Genomic DNA, 22,021 nt, shown 5'->3' on the forward strand with positions numbered 1-22,021 from the left:
ATTATTAAAAGAATCTTGGCCTGGAAAATCCATGGAGGAATTCTCCTGTTCTCTTACTGTAACTGGCAGGAGACCGATGAAACCCCAAGGGAATTGGTGGAGATTGGATTCTCCACCATTTCCCTGGGAGTTCCACCGGTGTCCTGTTGGATTTAGAGCTAGAGACCAGGAGAACCCCTGTGGAATTTCAGGGCCCTTACATCAGCGGCCACTTCCTGTCAACAAAACCTCACTTCCTGTTGTCACACTTTCCCAGTGATGGCCCTATAGCACCTCAGTTTTGCCTCCCTCAGCTCCTCAGCCTATGCTGCAGAGAACCTCCTATGCTCCAACCAATTCTACTTTTCAGCTTCCTAAATTCCATAACTTTGGCTATCTAAACAGAAATAATAATACAAAATAAAAGTATTATTTAAAAATTAGGTCAGAGCCACCGGAGCGTGATCGGAAGTGAAAATCTGATTAATCCCCTCCATTGTTTGGGTGCATCAATTGTAGCCCCCTTGCTACCACCCCAGTTGAGATTGGCTAATTCAGCACAGACTGGGGATTTAACCTGAAACAATTTCTGTTCTGTATGGCTCAGTTTTACACTGGGCAGTGAAAGGTTTTCTGTCAGGGTGCTTTCATACTTTAACTATAGCAAGGCAGCTTCCCTTTACACTGAAACTGCAGTTATGGTATAAATGCAGCTTGAACCCAGAGTTAGGTCCTGATCTGACACTACAGCAAAGAAGTGCCTTGGAGAGGCTGGTTAAACTCAACTTCACCTCAGAATCTGTTCAGCCCTTGATGCCTCATTACACTCCAATTTGTCGGAGAAATTGTATTTGTATTTAATTGGCTTTGATGTTAAAATATTCCCTGCGTTGTAAGGGAGTCAAAAGAATTTTTGCAGCTATTTTAAATATATAATAATATATTACACGACTCATTTTAAGATTACCGTAAATGGCTTCAGTGTCAACTGCAGAGAGAATATATGTAAATTAAGAATACCAGTTTTATTCACATGCACATATATATATATAGTAAAAAGAAAACATACTAAATTTTCACCTTGATATTAGTGTATGGAAGCTTAACGCATTTGTATGAAATTCTTTTGTCTGTTATTTTAGCAAAGGCATTAACCCATTTATGATTGTACATAATAAAGTGGAATGCAACATATATTTATTTCTCCAAGTGATTAAGTTCTTAATTCCGAAAATGGTTAATTCATATTTACTAATTGTTACCCACATTAATAAATTAATACAAACATGAATATTTAATCTTCAAATCCTACTTACCTTCCACCTTGGATCCAGTGTGATTGAAAGTCTGGTACGTTTGTCCCATATCACAGTGATCCCATTGGGAAAAGTAAGGATTAAATAGAGCCCAACAGTGTGAAGTGAATAGAAATCATCTTTGCACTGGGTTTGACCAGATTTATCGGCTCTAACCACTCTGCCATCCGTCAGAATCAATTCTATACCCTAAAAATAAAATGTCCCAATGAGTTTTAATCATATTTGTAATAATGTATGATTCAGGTTGGGCATTGCAAACAGACATTTAAAAATATAATGTCAGTTAATCTGCTGTGGTACTGCTCATTGACACAAATGTAAAAACTGTCCCCATCTTCCTATAATGGCGTCTCTCCCTGTCTAATTGTTTCTGTCTACCTCTCTTGATCTTTGTGTATTTTCAATTATATTTTCTTGTCTCTCTCTTTCTCTCTTGTATGCCTCTTGCACACTATTTCTCATTGTTGTCTTTCATCTCTCCATTTATCTTAGCTTTTTCAAAAAATGTATTCCTTTCATCATTTTTAGAAGATTCTCAAGAAAGTACATCCACCTATTGTAGCTTTTACCTTTTTTTTAAAGTCCAGAGCATGCAGCAAGACGGCAGCCAATATGTATCGGGTAGATGTAGGCAATGTGGTCAGCTGGGGAGAGCTGACCTTGAACTTCTGTAACATGTGTGGGTGGGAAATAAACTAAAGGTTGGGACGGAGAGAAGGACCCAGGCTGGCAGAAAGCAAGGAGGTGGGGGCTGGAGTCCAAGAGGAAGCAGGGGATTCACCAGGCAGCACGTTCCTAGGGAACACCTCTACTCTACAGCAGGGCAAGGGGTTACAGAAAGTCGTGGCATGCTCTGTGAATAGCCGATTTTTCAGTCAATCATAATAAATCCTGGTGTCATCCCTCTCAAATGTGTTGTATGAATCAAAAAAAAAGTTTGAGGAGTTTTTAATTCAAGTTCGGGATATTTTTCAGAATGGCAGCAAGTTGGCCATTCATCGAGTAAGCGATGGCTCCTGTTCAGAAGTCCTGCTCTTAGTCCAGCTGAATGTAGCAGCCTTAAGCTCCATTCTGGGACTTTTAGTCCACCACAGTGCATATTCAGTGTGTCTGGGTGTTGTCTGGGAAACTTCTTGGAGGCATTTCTGACGTAAAATGGCTAACTTTATGGGTTTTTGGGGGATTTATTTTACTATACTTATTATGTTACAAATGTAACTTCCAGGGGTTATACGGTGGGATGGGTATAGAACTAATGGACTGCGTTCGGAAGCAACTGGCCACCAAAATATTTTTTTTTAATTTTCAGCGTTGTGATTAGGTACTGTTTAAGAGATGTGATTGATTTTTTTTTAAACTGATTACAAACTTTTTGTTCTTTTTCATGAATGGAATTCTTCTTAATTTCAGCTGATCAAGATATTTTGCAATAATTGTCCAGAGTTAAGGTAAGCAATGTGGCTGGGTGAGGAGAGCTGTTCTTGAGCTTCTGTAACACTTGAGCCAACTAGAAAGCTTCGTTCCCTACGGACCTACAGACATGTCATTTCCCATGATATGCAAATACAAGTAAAATATATAGAAGTGTGTCAGTGGTTCAAAATCAATAAATTAAAAATACAGACCGCAAGTAAAATTTTGATATTTCTTGAGCAGGTCACACCATTTTCACAACATGGAACACTTTCTGTTAATATTTGGAATGTGCCACCTTCTTGATTGCAATGATCCTAAAGATAAAGATAAAAGTAAGAACATGAGAAAGTATGGATCAAGAAGAGGCTTTCACCCCTTCCTATCGTGCACCCACACAAGTGAACTTTCAGCTTTTGAAGTTGACAGTCAGTTTTTCCATTTATGTGTCAGTTTGTTAACTTTTCACAAGCAAATTTAGTTGTCAATATGAATCAATCAGATCAGTCAGAAGTCACAGCTGGAGGCTGTCAGAACCAAACAGATCAATTGGAATGGGAGCTGAAGGCTTGATAGAGGCAACTATTTCTTTCACTGTTGGTTGCCCAAAGCTTGAGGCAGAAAAGTTTTAAGATGAGTTGATGGTTTCTGAAGATCAAAATTACAGGTGTTCTTATTTATTATGTGTCACTAAAGAAGTTGAACATAACATATGAGCTGCTAAAATTCAACTTTTAAAAGTTTTATGCATTTGTTTGTCATTTCTTTATCTGTCATTTTAACTGATAGTGTTAACCTATTCATTTGAGTCCATATCACTACTTTTATTTTCATATTTCAAATGCTCTCTAATCCTTTCAGGAGTGGCCAGGAATTACAGTGGCCTTCAAATAATGAAAAATACACAAAATAAAATGTCAAAAATCTAAATTCTCTAGGGGACATGCAGCCAATTCCCCCTAGCACACATACATCAGTTTTTATACTAACAGTCAGCATTTTGGGGGCCCAATCAATGTGTCAGCATTTGCTGGACCAGATCAGTATAACCAGAGCCCCGCTCTTGATCCTTGTCCTCAGCCCAGTGGCGACTGCACTCGACCGGCCCCGCTCCTCCTCTTCACGCTGCTCCCAGTGTTAATGGCCTGGATTCCCATCTTTGTATATTTAAGATAGGAATTCTTGTACAAAGTGGAGTTCTCGGCTAGAGAGACAGCAATTCTGGCCATTAGCATTTCAATCATAGGATGAGGAGGAGTGAGGCCGGTCAAGTGCATTAATTACCAGTCTGGGTGCAGTCAGGGTAAAATAGATGTAATGGGGAAAGGAGAGAATGCATAGCAGGGCAAGGGAAGAAAACTGGAGGGAGGAGGGTAGAATACAATAGGAGAGGGGGCAGATCACATGGCAAGGGGGGAGGAAGGGGACAAAAAGTATGGCAACGCGAGAGTATGGGGCAGATTGGGTCGCAAGGGGGGAGATGGATGGGGAGGAGAGGAAGGGGTGGATGACAGTGAAAGAGGGGGCAGCTGACAGTAGTGAGGGGGAAAGGAAAGGTAGAAAATGAAGGGGAGATGGAAATGGAAATCAATGACAATGAAAGGGTAAGTAAATGGATGGCAATAGAAGGAAGGGAAAGTGGACAGTAATGAAGGGGAGCAGTAAAGGGCAGAAAGTGGGATTAATGATTTGGGGGGAATACAGGAGCAACCAAGCACATATAAAGACCCTTTCTTTGTACAATCAAAATTCTTTCCCTTCAATACGACACTATTGCCATTTATTTTTGGATTGCTCTGACAAAGAGCTAGCACCAACTGAATAAACAGGATGTGCTGTAAACTTCTATTTTGTCCTGTTGTGGGAAAAATCTGGTTCTATAGTTTTATCAGTTCGTTGTGAAATGTCTTTTGTATTCCCAGACTGTAAGCCAGTTTTGGAATGTACAAACTCAACACTTCTAACTGTCTTTCCCACAGTCACAGAATCCATTTTATTTAATAGTGTCCATTTTGTTAGTAGTCAAGTGTTATACTTAAGCTTTTAATTAGGGTTAGTCTAATCTACACAAAGCGCATTTCAGTGTGGTTTTAGGGTAAAGACCACCGCCATGTACCCAATAGTCACTTCATCGTTGCCTTTAATTCAACAGTCCAAATTCCACGCTGACAGTCCCAATCCCATACTCATGTTTAATCATTCTCTCATATGCTAAACTCAGGAAGGAAAATGGGGAAAATATTCCTCGTGAAGTGAAGGGTGAGAAAAGATAACCAATAAATGAAATCATTTGAAAAAATAAGAAATAATACAAATTGTCACCACTGGGATTTGAGGCACAGTGATATCTGTGTACACCAACGATATGTTACTACCTGGTAACACACATGAGCCCATGGGTAATCCTATGTGCAATCTATCTCAACATAGTTTAGAAGTACAGCATTATTGGAAATGGTTAACTACGAAAACAGCATTTCAGTTACCTCAACAAAAATATATTCACAGTTGCCATCAAACATGTATCTCTTTCCATCAAAGGTTATATATTGACCATCTCCATGAACCTGACAGGTCTTCGGACATGGATTCGTAGAGCAATGCCATAATCCAACTTTGCATGTGCTGCAATATAAAAAAGCGCAATGTAACAGTGTTCCATAATGACATTCAGATGTGGATACACAGGGTTTTCAAATTTTGTCTGATAACACTCCCGTGAAGCGCCTTGGGAAGTTTTAGTACGTTAAAGGCATTATATAAATGCAGGAACTTGCAATTATATAGTGCCTTTAACGTAGTAAAAAGTGCCAAGGCGCAGTGGAAATACAGAATATAGAATTCATCCTATGAGTGAGGGAAGACCAAGTTACTCATCAGCAAAATCACTTTAGACTCTACTCACAAGTCAAATCATTTCCATATTCAATGGCTTTCCAATAAATATTCTGCTTGTGCTGTAAATGTGATATAAAATCTGATGTAAGAAAGTATTTTATTGCAACCAATGTTATTTTAGTCTTGGCTATTGTTATCACAGAGGGCACTTCTGTCAGCAGATGATAGCACTACTTAAGGAGACTGCTTCATCCCAATGGTCTAGATTTCTTTTATTATTTTGAAAATCCCATTATTTGGATTCATAATTTTCAACCTGTTAAACGTCCAGTACCCAGCACAGTGATATTTGACCTAATAACATATGCGTTTTATGCTGTGCCCATTTTTCCAGGACTGCATTGCCAAATGATGACAGAAATAACAAAGAAACAGCAAGCTGGGGCCTTTTTCAGTTTATTGGTCAACGATTAAGGATTTAATTCTCAAAGTATGCCATGCAATATTAATAACAAATACGGTAACACATTTGCATGAAATTCCATTGTTTGCTGTTTTAGTGAAGGTGTTAATCAGTTTATTTTAATGGTCTAAAGCCTTCATTCATTTAACAGCACAATTTCAACCCACATAAATCCCAAGAAAAGAAAGAAAATCCTGAGCAATGCTCCACAAAATTTGTAATACTTGAGGGACATGGCTCAGAGTAAAGGTAAAAATTATGGACAAGGACACTCTCAAAATCTATTGCATTTAATAAATATGGTGACATTTGTTTATTTTCCAAGAAGTGCCAGCATGCCACCACAGCACTAACTGCTGGTAACAAGGATTCACTTCAGTTCCTCTCCAAACTGCTGATTTCAGATACACACATTTCTAATATGTACCAGATTCATGAGACTATTGTGTAAATCCACCAGTCTTGCTGTCCTAGTGGGAGACACCTTAGCATCCAAACTATCCTGTAAATATAAAGCTACCCCTCCTCCCCTTCTATCATCTCTAGCTTTTTTGAGCTGGCTGTATCTCTGAATATTGAATACTGGAGTAAAGCATGTTTCCACAATCCCTATGACATCATCTTTTCTGCTCCATAAGCTCCAATTACAGTATTTTGTTATGCATCTAGCAATCAAATAAAGGCACTTGATTCTGTTCTTCAAGATTGTCTTGGGTATTTTGGCCTCTAAGTTTATGCCAAAATGTATATCCTGCTTCGTCTTATCATCTCCTTCCCCATGACTACCCTCCAAGTTCTTTTTCCATAGTTACATTTCAACTCCTTGTCCTTTTTAAAAGTATTTTAACCATCCGTTAATATTCTCAGATAAATAAAGTGCCACGTATGGAAAAGTTAGATTGGCTAGTGACAAGCAATTATATTTAGATCATTGGCAGAGGTAGTTCTGCAGACTGAATGAAGTATAGGAAAATGTGCACCAGGCCCACTCCTTAATAGAAGTCAATATGAGGGCATTGGACAATTGTAACATTCTCAATGGTGAAAACCCTTCCAGTGTGGTATAATTTGTCTTTTACTATAGATACTTGTTTAATCTCACCATTTATTGCAGTCCCTTTGGATCGTGCTTCCAGCAGTGTGATTTTCTCCTCCAAATAAACAAGGACACTTTTCAGGAGCAACACATCTTCCACTGTCGTCCTCCACGAGTTTATCAGGACAGACACAGCCAGGCACACACTGACTATTCGACTTTTATCAAAGGAGAAAAACAATTTTCTTTGATCTTAGTGTTAAATCCATTGAGAAGCAAACAATGACATGACTTCATAACTTTACACAATTATTTCTAGGCCAAATAGTACATGATTTTTTTTCAGCAAAAAAAATACATAATCAAATATTGCATTGAAGTTAATTAGGGTTGTCAGTGTATGTTTAAATTCATGGAACAAGGCAAAATGAAAAAGAATAGTTAGATATTAAAATGGATTAGTACATTTATGATGTTATGTTGCAGCTACTGTGGGGTGTGATGTACAGCAGTCAGAGTCAGTTTATACTACCAGCTATGTGTTGCACTCTGCCCAGACACACAGAAACTGTGCGACAGCTCTCCTCCGTGACCATTAGGAGAGCGCAGATGTGAATGTCTGTTCTCCACTAACATTGAAAATTAACTTTTAAATGTTCCCAGGCAGTCCAGTGAACTTTCTAAGATTAGTTTCACACAAGTAATGTGAGACCATCACCTGAGGTGCTCTCAGATTGCTTGGCTTCAGTCAGCTAGGGAATCAGATCACTAGCCTGACTCCCAAGTTACATCACCACTTTCACATCAATGTGCATCCAAAATCATTTCTCACTGGCGCAGAAGTACTATATGGCTACTGATGTCAAACAAATAATTCACAGTAATTATTCAGTTCCCTTTGGTGTAAATTAAAGCCCACAAAATGACAAATGAATGAATGTACAAATATCACTTACACGTGGGATAATCCGACTGCTACATCTCTTTTCATAAATCTTTTTATTTAAGACAGCGTTGGTACAGTCATAGTATACTTTTCCATTCAGACACCCTAAGAAAGAAAATCACAATGTTTGTTTTGAAACCAACATTTGTTTTAATTCAAAGTTTAATGTCTATTCATACTGATGGCACTGGAAGGAATAGGAACAGCAGCTCACCTGGACTGGTGGTTGTAGTAACTGTTGAACAGTAAGGTTTCCCATTTTCACAAGTGCTGAATGAAGAAACAGTGTTACATTTTTACACATATTTAATTATTTACTCAACTTTTGTAGAATATGACAAAAAGATACTTACCAGGTTCTACCATTCAGAGTAACGCTTTGTCCTTTTTTGATAACCAGTTCACCAATATAACATGAGCAGTCTGATTTATCAATACAAGCTCCATTGTCGTCCATGTACTTTCCCTCCGGACAGCCACAACCATAAACTGGAACATCCTTAACTCCGCAGGTGTAATCATACACTGATAACGATTTACAGGTACGGTTACAGGTTCTCATGTCATTCTCAAAGACCTGAGTGTTGGCGCATGGTTTATCTAGAAAGAAAAATGACACCTTCATTAGTGATGCAAATGTCAATGAAATACTAGCAGATATCTGTGTTGTTACCCACTGAGAGCTGGAGAATACAGTGTTTCAGTGACATGGCTGATGGTAAATTAAGGAACATAGCGGGCATGATTTTAGCTCGGAGAACCCAGCGCATCCATAGATATTCACGTGGGGAACCTGGAATCCAGCATCAGGGGAGGAGGGGGGAGTCCAGCATGGGGGGGGGGGGGTTGGCCAATCACGGGGGTCCGATCATGCCAGGTAAGCTTGTTGGGCCTGGATGAAGCACTCCTGCTCCAACTGGCCCACAAGCAGTGCAGTAAAGGCACTCACCTCATGGATCCGGCCCTTCACGCCTGCTTCCACCTGACGTGAATCAGAAATTATGGGAAACCCAAACAGGTAAAGTTAAATTTGTTTGACATTTGTAATACACAAAAAATTAAGAGCCTCAACTATCGCAATGAAGTACATTGCCCCTTTAAGTATCGACCCACCAACTTTAAGTGGGGACGGGACTTCCAGGTTTTCATTGTGCGCGCGGTCCCACTCCAAAAATCAACTATTTTCATTCCCACCCACCTCCAACCCACCGTTCTTGGGGGTTAAAATTAGCCCCAGCATTTGGGAAGTGGGGTTTTGATTTGGGTTGCGGTGTGGAAGTAGTTTGGGGTAGAAAGTGAGGAATAATGGGGGCAGTAATAGGTTGGAGAGAAAAGTAGTGAAGATTTAGAGAATAATGGGTAATTGAGGAAGGTTACTCAGTTGTGAAGGGGTTGAGAGGTCAAGTGAATAATTGAGTGGGTACAAGAAATTATAAGTCTCAGAGAAAGTAAATGTAACACTCACCAAACTTGTCCGCTATATGCGAGACTACTAATATGTAACACTCTATTGGAATATGGGATTAGAGTAGACAGGGCTGATGGCCGGCGCGGACACGATGGGCCGAAGGGCCTCTATCCGTGCTGTATAACTCTATGACTCTAGATCCCAATAAACATTAGACTGGCAGGTAAACAGATGGAGAGCCGCAGCAGTGGTGTAACCATATTAACCACACATTAGTGAAATTAATCTCTCTAACAATATTAGACACTCTAGTCATTTCATCTCATGATAGGAATCAGGGTCTACACTGATGTAAAAGCAAAGCATGAAATACACCCCATCATGATTATTTACCCTTAATACAGCCAGTGATTTTAAAGTCAATATTATACATTGTCTGTGAGCCAGATAATTTTACCTTCATTTCATGATCACACTAATGATCAATATTACTGGAAATGAAGTCTTTACACCACTCTAAGTGGTTCATCCTATGTAACTAGGAGTCAGAGAAGAAATTGCCAGTAATTTATGATATTTTATGTCAGAATCTGTTTTGAACTGCTCTGCATCTGGTACTTAGGTTTGTTGCTACCAGTTTATGCTGAGCATGGAGTGGAATCCAGACCAGGCATGTGGAGAAACCACCCTGTATATGCTGTTAGATGGTTCCACGAACAGCAGAGGAATAAATGTCAATTACCTTTATCTGCCATCTACAGATTTCATGGTTTATACTTCATTTTAAATTAGTTTCTACAGTGAATGGAGAGCTTTAATTTTAGGTAAGCACCATGGAAACCACTGAGATGCAGAGCATTGGATGCACAGGAGGATGGGAGGCAGGCAGGTTCAAATTCTACTGTGGACTTAATCAGCAGAGGGAACTCTATGGGGGGAGTTTTAACCCCCTCACAATGGGTGACAAAGAGTCATGGTGGCGGGGGGTTAAATTGTTAAAAATATTAAACCTGATCCAAACCCGCCGTGAACGCACCTACTTTCGGACTAACTGTGGCGGGTTTGGAGGTGTCTGTGTAACCTCTGGAGAGGTGGGTCAGTGATTTCAATGTGTTAATGAGGCTCCGTTCCTCAGATTTTGGCAGTCATTTAAATTTAATGGCTGCGGGCTGGGTTTCCCAGGGCTCTGGAAACCCGACAGCTGAAGGGAGGCGGAAACTGCCAGATCCAGCAGGTAAATGCTTTTCCAGCACTGCTTGTGGGCCTGGAGGAGCAGGACTGTTTCCCCTGCCCCATAATCAAACCTGCCGTGATCGCTCCCCCACAATCTCCACAATCTCTACCTCTCCCCTCCCCAAGATCTCGCCCCCACCGCAATCTCCAGACCCCCCTCGCTATCTCTCTTTCCCACGATCTCTCCACCTCCACCCCCCCCCCCCCCAACAACGGTGTTCCCAGCCCCACTCCCCACCACCGACCCCCGATCTTCTCGATTGCTGGGGACTGTCCCTGGCTGCTGCCTTGTGCCAAAGGCTTTCCCACCTTTCAATCTGGCCGGCTGCCGGGCGGGAAACGCCCCTGATATTTCTGGGTTTCCCGGCCACTGACACTCTCCCTCCCCGCCTCCCTAGAAATATCGGGGCCCACGTTTATATGATTATTCCAGTTTAACAGATTGGGGAGGGCCGGGGACATTAGTTTAAACCATGTATGAGTAGGAATAGACTGGATGTTGGGTGGTTTTTCTTTTCCCAGGGAGTAGTGAGTCTCTGGAATACACTGCCGGCTGGTGTGCTGGGTGCTGATTCTCTGCCTTCAAGAGCGAGCCGGACAAGTTCCTGACTGGGACAGAGACTGCATCATATAGAAGGTAAGTGGCTTTATGGATAAAACATGGTCAATGCAATCTCCTGGATTGGTTTCGATCACCTGAGGAGGTCAGAGAGGAATTTTCCACAGTACTTTTTTTCCTTTATTTGCCCTGGGCTTTTCTGTTTTTTTTGCCTCTCCCAGGACATTAAATGGCTGCAGGGGGGAGGGGGTGGGAGGATGGAAGTGTTTGGTCAGTGTGGGACAGGCTTGATGGACCAGCTGGTCTTTTCCTGCTCGTCAATTTCGTATGTTCGTATGATTTGTAATAAATGAAACAAGCCAAATGACATGGTTCGTGCTGCACTGACCGATGTTGTCATTCGTTTCCACAGAGTAGACCAATTGAATTATGACCTCAGGAATTAGAACTGGATTGTTAGTATCACAAGCACCATGTACCACCATACCACCATGGTCGGTCCGCTATTTAAACATGCACAGGCTGAGTACTAATGATAGCAGAGATACAGAGGGTAGGTTTCCCCTTTGTTGAGAAGCATTGTAAGAATACAAAAAAGTATCGAGGGAGAAAAGAACACTTCTGTCCCTCCCACAATCCATGCAATGGCTACCTCAATCCTGGGCTCCCCCAAGGACAATTGTTCTTTTATGCACGATGGAAAATACACTGGGGGTGAAACTGGACATGGGCAGGGACGCAAAACAAACGGTATTGAATCAGGCCCCCTTCATATGCTCCTCCCGATATTTAGTCCCATTCACCGGGCGTGTCAAATAACAGGCGACTAAAGCGATTCCGCCTGTTTTATGTCCCTGCCCAAGTCCAATTTCACCCCCATTATTCCTGATTTTCTTATTCTATTTTCCTAAAAAGACAGACAAAATCATAACCTACTGCAAATGTCTTTTCTCCAGTTTCTCACGATAATACCATTAGCAGCACACGCATGAACATATGCTCCCAATCCTGCACACAGGCAGTCATCGATGTTCTCACAGGCACAGGTAGCAGCTACACACATCTAAATAAATAAAGTAGTTATCAGTTAAAACAGTTATATTTCATTAAAAAAGTGGTACGTAATACAATTCTATTATTAACTTATGTCCACAAAGCATATTTATTTATTCTAAGTTCGCACAGTGAATAAAACTAAAGCTAGAAAATAATTTAAAACCAAATGTCTGTACTTCAGGTTTGTCCGTTGTGGTTTGATATTTCTGGATGATTTATTTTGTGGTAAACCACTGTTCATTATCCTTTGTTGATGTACTATAAAATTAGTTTTTACTAAATTATTATGAAACATATTTGATTGATGTTCCATTAGCTGTCAGTGCACGATATCACTAAACAAGATTGTGTTTGGAGACTTTATGCAACACTTCTACTTATAAAGAAAGACTTGCAATTATATAGCATCTTTCATGACTTTTTACAACCAATGAATGTAGTCACTGTTGTAATGTAAGAAACGCGGCAGCCAATTTGCACACAGCAAGATCCCACAAACAGCACCATAAAAGACCAGATCATCTGTTTTAGTGATGTTGGTTGAGGGATAAAAATTGACCAGGACCATGGGGAGAACTCTCCTGCTCTTCTTCGAAATGTCCACCTGAGAGGGCAGACGGGGCCCCGGTTTAAAGTCACATCTGAAGAATGGCACCTCCGACAATGCAGCACTCCCTCAGTACTGCACTGAAGTAGCAGCCTGGATTTTGGGCTCGAGTCTCTGGAGTGGGCTGGACTTGAACCCACAACATTCTGATTCAGAGGTGAGAGTGCCTCAACTGAGCCACGGCTGATGCAGTTTACAAAGTTTATAAAGTTTACACAAGATTCTTACTTGATAATATTTCATGTAATCCACTGCAGAATGGCACACGGAGAAAGCACCTGCCGGATCTTTTAAATGGGAGCAATGTTGTTTGGCGTAGTTTTCTGTTATCAGATTTCAAGATGTGATTATTTTTTTATTGGTAGAATCCAAATACCTGACTGCAGCAAAAGCTCTTAGAACATATTATAATATACATGGAATCTTCTTACATATGTACAAATTAAAAGACACATGGAATCATTTGTTCGTATAAAGAATTTTTCCACAGAAAACATGGCATTTTAGATTTCTACTTTGTGAGGAGAAAAAGGGTGCAGATTACCGGTTGATAATAAAATTGAATTAATTGTACAATTGCTGACTATTGTGAGCAAAACTAAGAGTAAGAAATACTTTTTTTAAACAAGCGTGTGAAATTGATGCTTAGGTAGATAAGGTAATAACTTTATCACATGGTCTTTCCAATGCCCCCAGTCTATGAGTCCAGAAATTAGTTCCACAAGATTCATAAATTCCTTAGCTGAGGTGAGATTTGATAACTATAATATTGAAACACACGCACCTGAGAAATGTCCTAATTCTGTCCATAATACTATTGCATTTCCCTTTCTGTGAACTTGTCAAATTACTTTTGAGAATCTGAACTTGTTGTGATGTTATGATACATTTTGTTGCAGTAAAAGACCAAGGCAGTATGGCAAGTAGTTGGAGTGTTTCATTTTCACTGCATGATGGCAATCCAATTTAATTTGTAAGTCTAGGTACAGGCTTGGGATTGGTTTCAAAGTGACATGAATATTGGAAAGTACTGCCAGGTTTACCAATAATTCACTGCAAGTAAACTATCATAGTTCATCCATGACCATCTACATGGTATAAATGCTGCAGAGTAAGGAGATTATATGTGGCAACTTGCCGCATTACTGGCCGGAACGGTGCCGCCTACCATACTGGAAAAGGACAAAAAAAATCATCGTCCAGTGTGCACGCCTGAAATGCCGTCCTTTATATTTGCAAATAAGGGGCTTAATGCCAGTTTGAGACCCCCATTGCCAGATTGGTTTGCCCTGAGGCAGCTGGTGCCAGCACTGGCTGCACTCAGGAAATCAGCCCTTGGGACTGCATGTTACCAACAAGATAAGTCTTTGAAACATAGTTACCTTAATGTGGAGCCAGGAGGAGCTGGAGTGCTCTTCCCGACCCCACATTTAAAGAAAGCTGCTGGGTGCCTTGGGCCCCACCATTCTGGTGCAGGGATTGATCCCTGTGCTCCCTGCTCCGCATGCCCAAGAATGGACACACCCAAATTTCTACCCCTAGAAGAAGAGCCACTAATGTAAGTAAACTTTCAAAAATAAATTCTATTGGAAAAGCTAATGGAGCTGAAAGTAGAAGTATCACTCGTCCCAGTTGGTATGTATTGCAGAATAGTGAGGGGTGTTAGTGAAAAGATAGCAAATGCCAGTGTTGGCTCCACATCAGAGATATCTACTCTAATCCCATTCCCTGCTCTTTTTTTGTATTCTTCAGAATTTTTTTGTTCAGTTATTTATCTAAATCTCTCCTAATTACTGTGATTGTCTCTGCTTCAGTGCCCACTTATGCTTCTAGTAATAATTCTGAGTTTATTCTTTTACCAATTCAAATACTAATGGAAACAATACTTTACCCCAACAATGTGCCTTGACCTCAACTTCACAAGTGCACCTGATATAGGGCCAATTTGAATGTTTCCATTTCCCAAATCAACCAGCCTCATTGAATGATGCTGCTGATCATTGGTCAATGAATGAAGAATTGTGAGCAGTTTTGCGCTGTGGATTTGTACTTTCCAGGCACTGTGTTGAGAGACCCCAAATTAAAGGATTGTTGCAGCCAGCAAAGAGAAAAGATCTTCATGCCATTAATCTGCACTAGGTTGAAGCTCCAGTGGCAGAGGTAAAAGGACAGTTTTCTGAACCATCTAGTCATCAGGAGTGTAACATTCTGAGACTTAGATCTCAGATGATTCATTTTAATGGCGGAGTAAAAAAATAACAGATTACAAAGTAATACTATTACTGTTGTAGTCAGAAGGAATATTATAATAGACCATTACCATTTTCTGAACTAACACAAGGTGTAGGTATTTTTGGTTCAGAACAACTGTCCTCAGCCTTCCAGGAATTAGCAAAAGTAATGGGTGTACTCTCCACAATGCCCTGTGCAGATAGAAAGTCATCATCTGCATCGTCGTTGAAGGTGCCACATAAACCTAAGGAAAAGAACAATACAGGTCATCACAAGAGCAGTTATCACAGGCGTTATTCTTGCTAGTTTGAAGAAAAAACATACATACATAACCAAAAAATATTATATATAATATTTAATTAGGAGATAGGGAATTGATGATGTGACATGCCTTTGCTGATGTCATCTTGTGGAGCAATATTATTGATTTTAATTTTCAAAAATTTCAATAAATTAAGGCATTTTATATACATTTGTATTCAACATGGCAGTGTTCCTGTATATCTGATTTGAAAAATCATTTATAGTTATGATATTGTATGGAGCTGTCCCTTTGTAACTTGCTGCTCCCATCCACACAGCCCTAGTGTAAAGCTGGGACAGAGAGTAGAGCCAACAGGAATGGTCAAGAAATGGGCTGCTGACAAGGCAACCAGTGGGGGCAGAGTAACAGAATGGAGAATAGGCCATGGACCCGTGAATGTGAGCGGAGGGAGAAAGCAGAGTAGGTTTGCCAGTGGGGGAGGCCGAGCAGGGCCACCAATGGCAGCTGCTGAAACTGTGGAGAGGAGGGAAAGTGGGGCTGTAAGCTGCAACCTCACCAATCTACTGAAACCGCAGGGAAGTACTATAATATATTAGTATGGAAAGAGGATTGGTTAATGGACAGAAAACAGAGAGTAGGAATAGGGGTCACTTTCAGGTTGGCAAGCTGTAACTAGTGGGGTGCCGCAAGGATCAGTACTTGGGCCTCAGCTATTTACAATCTATATTAATAATTTAGATGAAGGGACCGAGTGTAATGTATCCAAGTTTGCTGACGATACAAAGCTAGGTGGGAAAGTAAGCTGTGAGGAGGATGCAAAGGGATATAGACAGATTAAGTGAGTGGGCAAGAAGGTGGCAGATGGAGTATAATGTGGGGAAATGTGAGGTTATTCACTTTGGTAGGAAGAATAAAAAAAAAGAGTATTTTTAAAATGGTGACAAACTATTAAATGTTGGTGTTCAGAGAGATTTGGGTGTCATTGTACACGAAACACAGAAAGGTAACATGCAGTTAGAGCAAGCAATTGGAAGGCAAATGGTATGTTGGCCTTTATTGCAAGGGGGTTGGAGTACAAGAGTAAAAAAGTCTTGCTGCAATTGCACAGGGCTTTACAGGAAACATAAAAGATTCTGAGAGGGCTTGACAAGGTAGATGCTGAGAGGCTGTTTCCCCTGGCTGGACAGTCTAGAATTGCGGGCATATTTGCAGGATAAGGGGTCGGCCATTTAGGACTGAGATGAGGAGGAATTTCTTCACTCAGAGGGTTGTGAATCTTTGGAATTCTCTACCCCAGAGGGCTGTGGAAGCGGAGTCGTTGAGTGTATTCAAGGCTGAGATCGATAGACTTTTGGACTCTAAGCTTATCAAGGAATATGGGGATCGGGCGGGAAAGTGGAGCAGGCCCGAGGGGCCGTTTGGCCTACTCCTGCTCCTATTTCTTATGTTTTTATGTTCTTATAAGGCGAGGAGAAACAGAGCAGTGTCCCAAGCAAGAACGTTGCTACTGATAGAAAAAAGGGCGAGAGAAAAAATCTTAAATCTGCTTGCACATCCTGTGCACAAAACCTTGTTTCCTATCCATAGGTTATATAATACTTTGATTTTATATTATTTATAGTTAAATTTCTAATGTTATGGCAATTTGATAAACAGAAAGGTAGAGTTGGCTTGAACAAAGGAGGTTCACTGCAGTACAGGCTGAGCAACCGAGACATGCAAAATTGAGATGCTACTTGACACTGGCGGAGGATGTAATTACAGTGTGACAAGTTTACGTAGGGTATTGCCATTATAAATGTGGACATAGGGACTTGGAAGGAGCTAACAAAAAAAACTTGGTAACTGAAAGTAAGGTTTTGTCGACAGTAAGTACACGCAGACATAAGATTTTCAATACGATACAGATAACGTAAATCTGTAGCCCGTATGCATGAATTACTCTCAGTTTGCCAACAAGGGTGCCTGAACGTGTGCCTGAAGGCTTATTCCTGAGCAAACAGCACCGAGCATTTGGAACCCTTCCTTTCACCACCATACACCTTGTGAGTTTGGAATTGGAGATGGAGCTCTGTGGTATCTACATGTGCCTTGCTCTCTGCTCATTTGTGTTAAGCAGGGTATTGTGTGCTATTGCCTTTGAATACACAGCTGTAGGCTAAGTACATTTGTGCAGAAGTGTATGTAATGTATGCATTTCTTAGACATACCTTTTGTGCTTCCTTTTGCATCCACAGGCAGTGAGATGTAAAGTTGCATAACAGGAAATACCTGCACTTGCATTTTCAGTCCAAATGTCGTTGCGACTTGAATGTACATTGAGGACTGCTGAAATATTATGATTTCATCTGTTTAAAGAAAAAAAGTACTGGTTCAAATCAATTTTAACCATTTATTTAGCTATCTCATAGAACAGAACAAAACATACTTTACCTGTTTTCAATGGAATTACAACTTCATGTCCACCAGAATATACTTTGCCATTATTGTTGAACACGTAGGTGGTCTATAAAAAAAAATGTGCACTTGTGTCATTTCAAAGAACATATTCACAGAACTGAAGTATAAAAACAAATGGCTTTATCAATTCTCACCTGATTCTTAGTTAAGGTAACACGCTGCAAACATGTCTGTTTAAAAGCTACTTGACACTGTCGGATCTCTACTTTGATGGTCCAGTCCTCTGTCTGTTTTAGGTTGGGTGGGGGGGGGGGGGAAGAGATTTTAAAAAATAGAATTTTAAAACTCAGAATTCCGAAATAGATCGATTTATAGTTAATAAATTCAAAACTTGTCAGTTTTTATAACAGCTAATATGATAGAGCCTCACGTACAAAAACAGCGTAGTACGAACAATCTCCGATCATACTATAACAATTGTTGTCGAATGATGTAAAATAAGTTGCTTCTTCAATTTTACATCTCCCAGGACAGCTGCGGTAAGAGCATGACCATTTTCCTCTTTTGCAAATGCTGTGAAGAAAAAAAGAGGATTGTCACCAAAATAATTGACATCACAAACGCCCCCCACCCAGAAAATTCCAGTGGTAGAAAGTAAATGATTTGCACTGCAAACCATACCATGACTGGCACGAAGTGTTTCTTATCTCGCCAGAATGATAAAACTCTCCACTGTATTCGCAAGGACATGCCAGTTTGTTGATGCATCTGTTCGTGCCTCTTATGTTATCAAGAACTTTGCCTTAAAATAAATAAAATAAGTATTTAAGTACATTTATTCACAACAAGACAAAGTACATGTCTTTTATTTAAAGTTACAGAATACCATGTGACTTTCTTATTCTGGCATTATTTCAACAATACATGATTTTTAATGTCAGACAGAAAATTGATGTATTGCTGCTTGCATCTAGAAAATTGTAAACAATTTTACAACACCAAGTTATAGTCCAGCAATTTTATTTTAAATTCACAAGCTTTCGGAGGCTACCTCCTTCCTCAGGTGAACGATGTGGAAATGAAATCCTCGAAATGAAGTCGCATTTATAATTCACAGAACAATGCTTGGTGAGTACAGACAGTTTTTTCAACTGCCCGTTGCCAAGGCAATCAGTGTGCAGACAGACAGGTGTTACCTGCCAGGTCTCACAGAATATACAAATCACCAAAAAAAACAACAAACAAAAAAAAACAGAGATAGGTAAGGTAGTTCTTGAAACACTGGACTTCCAATGAGAATGCCCTGAATTGTTTCACCCATTGATTTTCCATCCATCCCTTGCCAAAGTGGCCCATTGCCACTTCACACTTCCCTCTAAAAGCTCAGGAAAGATCAAGGGGCTATTATGATGAGAATAACAGGATCAAATCTGCACTGTCAAGATAAAATTACTAGACCACAGGATTGAATTTACTGGCTGGGTTTTCCTCTGTTATCCCACAAAATCAGGTGGGATAATGCTAAAAAAGCAGTGAAAATTGGGTCGTGAGGCCTACCGCCACCTCACCACCCTGACCTCAATTTCTCTTCCCCCCACCCTCGATGAGACTGCCACTGGCCACCCCTTCCTCACCCCCAACCCTGACTGCATAACAATGATGCAGGGGTTGAAGCCCAGGACATCGGCAGATTTTCCTCACGTCTGTCTGTGTGACCACTGCTTCCCAGGACCACAATGTGGAAGTTGGCAGTAAGCCCTGTGAAGCAGTAACAATGGCCCTGAGGTCCCCAATGGAGGGAAAGGGCTCTGTACCAGCCTCCTCTCCCTCCAATCTGGCCCCCACCAATCTAACTGTGTAGCTGTGTAGGCCTTGGTCTCTGCCATGGCCAATTTCCTGATTTTAAGAACTCTTCTGCCACTTAAAATGGCCATCTGCCTCGTCTGGTGCTGCGTTGGCAATCCGGCTGGGATCCTGCAGCCGAGCACTGGCAGGCTTCCTCTTGGCAGTGCAAATCCCTCCCCGGAACCAGTATCAGAGGGGCTGGAAATCCTACCCTGCCAGAACACAACTGCTGGGAGAAGAATCCAGCCCTACATCACATAAAACCCAAAAAGGATCTGCTTGGAAAATTATTTTGTTAAAACATCTCAAATAACCACAGTTACGGAAAGATAAGAAAAGCTACTCAGTTCAACCACACTTTTTTCAAGACCTGACCTGTCTATTTATCATCTTTCTTCTCCTCAAACCCATATCCCCTTGCTCTCTGCTGAACTAGTAATTGATCGAATCCCCATTTGATTGCTTCAACAGTCAGTTTATTGCAGTCTATTCACAAGTAAAAGATTCTAAATGTTGGGGCAGAAATTCCATAGGGGTCCCACCGATTTCCTGCTGTAACTCCAGCAGAACCCCCAGGAAGACAGTGGAGACCCAGTTGTGTCAGGACTCCCCCATTTCCAGGAATTTCCTTTTTGCTTTGTAAGGGGTGGAACTTCTATTTACCTGACAGGGGCAAATGACAGCCAGGGACAGAATCATGGTGTGTGTGGGGGGGTAGATCCTTGCTCAGGGGCCAATAGGACCATAGCCAGGGTTGTGTAGGGTGTCTGGACAACACCCTCCCATGAGCAGGCAGTTGCTGGAGCTCCCGACAGGATGGGCAGGCACCAGAGGTGCATCCAAAGTGGTACTTGCGCCCACCTGACTCATGCTAATAAGATGCCCTTCACTGATCCTGCAAACTCCAGTGGGATCAGTGTTGGAGGGCACCATCCAGCATGATTAGTGTTCCCAACCCCCCTGGAATTACCAGGAGTCTACCAGAATCGGGAGAGGCTCAGGTGTGTAGGGGCGAGGGTGATTAGATGGAGACTGGGGAATGGGGGCTGGGGGAAGAGATGGAGACTGGGAATTAGGGGCACAGGGAGAGAGAGGGAGACTGGGAATTAGGAGCACAGGGAGAGAGAGGGAGACTGGGAAATGGGGACTGGGGAGAGAGGGAGACTGGGAGTTGGGGGTTTAGGGAGTGAGAGGGAGACGGGGGTTTAGGGAGTGAGAGGGAGACTGGGAAATGGGGGCTGGGGGGGGAGATGGAGACTGGGGAATGGGGGTTTTGGGGAGAGACAAGGAGAGTGGGGAATGAGGGCTCTGGGGGAAAGATGAAGCCTGGGGAATGGGGGCTCGGGGAGAGAGAGATGGAGACTGGGAATGGGGGAGCGATGGAGACTGGGGTACAGTAGCTCGGGGGAGAGGGGAAGACTGGGGAATGGGGGCTTGTGATCAAGTGTAACGTGATCAGATGTCAAATGGTCAAATGCCATGTGGTCAGAACGTCACGTAATCAAACCTCCAGGAATGCCTTAGAGTTGGCAACCCTAGGCATGATCCCAGCATAACCGCCAAGATCACGATCCGAAAAGTTCCAGAACTGTTATTCCTTAAGTTTCATTGGCGACATCTTCATTCTATAATCATATCTTTGGATTTTACGTCCTGGCTTTTCACAAAATATCTTTCTACATCTGCATCCTCAATTCCCTCCACTGCTGTGTGAATGGTTGCCCTTCTCCCAGTATTTCTCCAATCAGAATAAATTTATATTTCTTAGACTCTTCATAAGTTAATTCACAATGTCACAAGAATTGGGTCAAATTAAATAATAGGTGATATTACATTAGAAAACAACAGAACTGTCAATATATTTAAATATAATTACCTTCTGGACATTCACACGTATTCACACATTGATCGTACTGTTGTTGAGAATTTGGATCGGTACATGTTGGAGTACAGGCTGGACCACACTCCTTGTAAACCTGATTTGCAGGACAGGTGGGCAGTGCTGAGAAGGAAAAGTTGTTGATTTTACCATTTTGAGCATTTAAAACACTGTTGAGTTACAAAATATAAACACATGAAATCATGTTTGATTTGAAAGTAAAAATTGTTAATTTTTTTTGTCTCCGATAGGAAGAAAACTACTTACAACAATTTGTCTGTGTCCTCCAATTTTTCTGGTACAAAAAGGTTTCTTTATTACATTGCCGTGCGATTTCTGCAAAAGTAGCACATGCGCACCCTGATCCTTCACAGCTGCAGACATCTGCCTGACACATTTTCCAGTATTGTCCAATCAGATAGTTGTCAAAACATGACAGGAACATATTTGAGATTGCTTCACATTGCTGAGAATGAAAAATCATAACAAGAGAAATTATATTACTAAAATAGAGTCACATTTATTTGCTAAACTCTAAAAAGA

At 41.2% G+C, this 22,021-nt stretch overlaps 1 protein-coding gene across 1 annotated transcript in view; it reads right to left on the reverse strand.

Moving 5' to 3' along the window:
* The window catches only part of LOC137341481 (mucin-2-like), an 81,236-nt gene that overhangs the window by 40,640 nt on the left and 18,575 nt on the right, over positions 1–22,021 (reverse strand). Inside the window, exons 7-23 of the mRNA XM_068004586.1 lie at positions 21,746–21,944; positions 21,476–21,601; positions 18,436–18,556; positions 18,189–18,327; positions 17,949–18,041; positions 17,788–17,860; positions 17,565–17,702; positions 15,178–15,333; positions 13,086–13,180; positions 12,131–12,257; positions 8,348–8,594; positions 8,209–8,264; positions 8,005–8,099; positions 7,115–7,266; positions 5,198–5,336; positions 2,924–3,028; positions 1,296–1,484 (exon numbers count right to left, since the gene is read on the reverse strand). Coding sequence (XP_067860687.1) covers positions 1,296–1,484; positions 2,924–3,028; positions 5,198–5,336; positions 7,115–7,266; positions 8,005–8,099; positions 8,209–8,264; positions 8,348–8,594; positions 12,131–12,257; positions 13,086–13,180; positions 15,178–15,333; positions 17,565–17,702; positions 17,788–17,860; positions 17,949–18,041; positions 18,189–18,327; positions 18,436–18,556; positions 21,476–21,601; positions 21,746–21,944 — 2,250 coding nt within the window. The remainder of the gene's footprint in view (positions 1–1,295; positions 1,485–2,923; positions 3,029–5,197; positions 5,337–7,114; positions 7,267–8,004; positions 8,100–8,208; positions 8,265–8,347; positions 8,595–12,130; positions 12,258–13,085; positions 13,181–15,177; positions 15,334–17,564; positions 17,703–17,787; positions 17,861–17,948; positions 18,042–18,188; positions 18,328–18,435; positions 18,557–21,475; positions 21,602–21,745; positions 21,945–22,021) is intronic.

This window comes from Heptranchias perlo, chromosome 24 (genome assembly GCF_035084215.1).
Source record: "Heptranchias perlo isolate sHepPer1 chromosome 24, sHepPer1.hap1, whole genome shotgun sequence".
NCBI lineage: Eukaryota > Metazoa > Chordata > Chondrichthyes > Hexanchiformes > Hexanchidae > Heptranchias > Heptranchias perlo.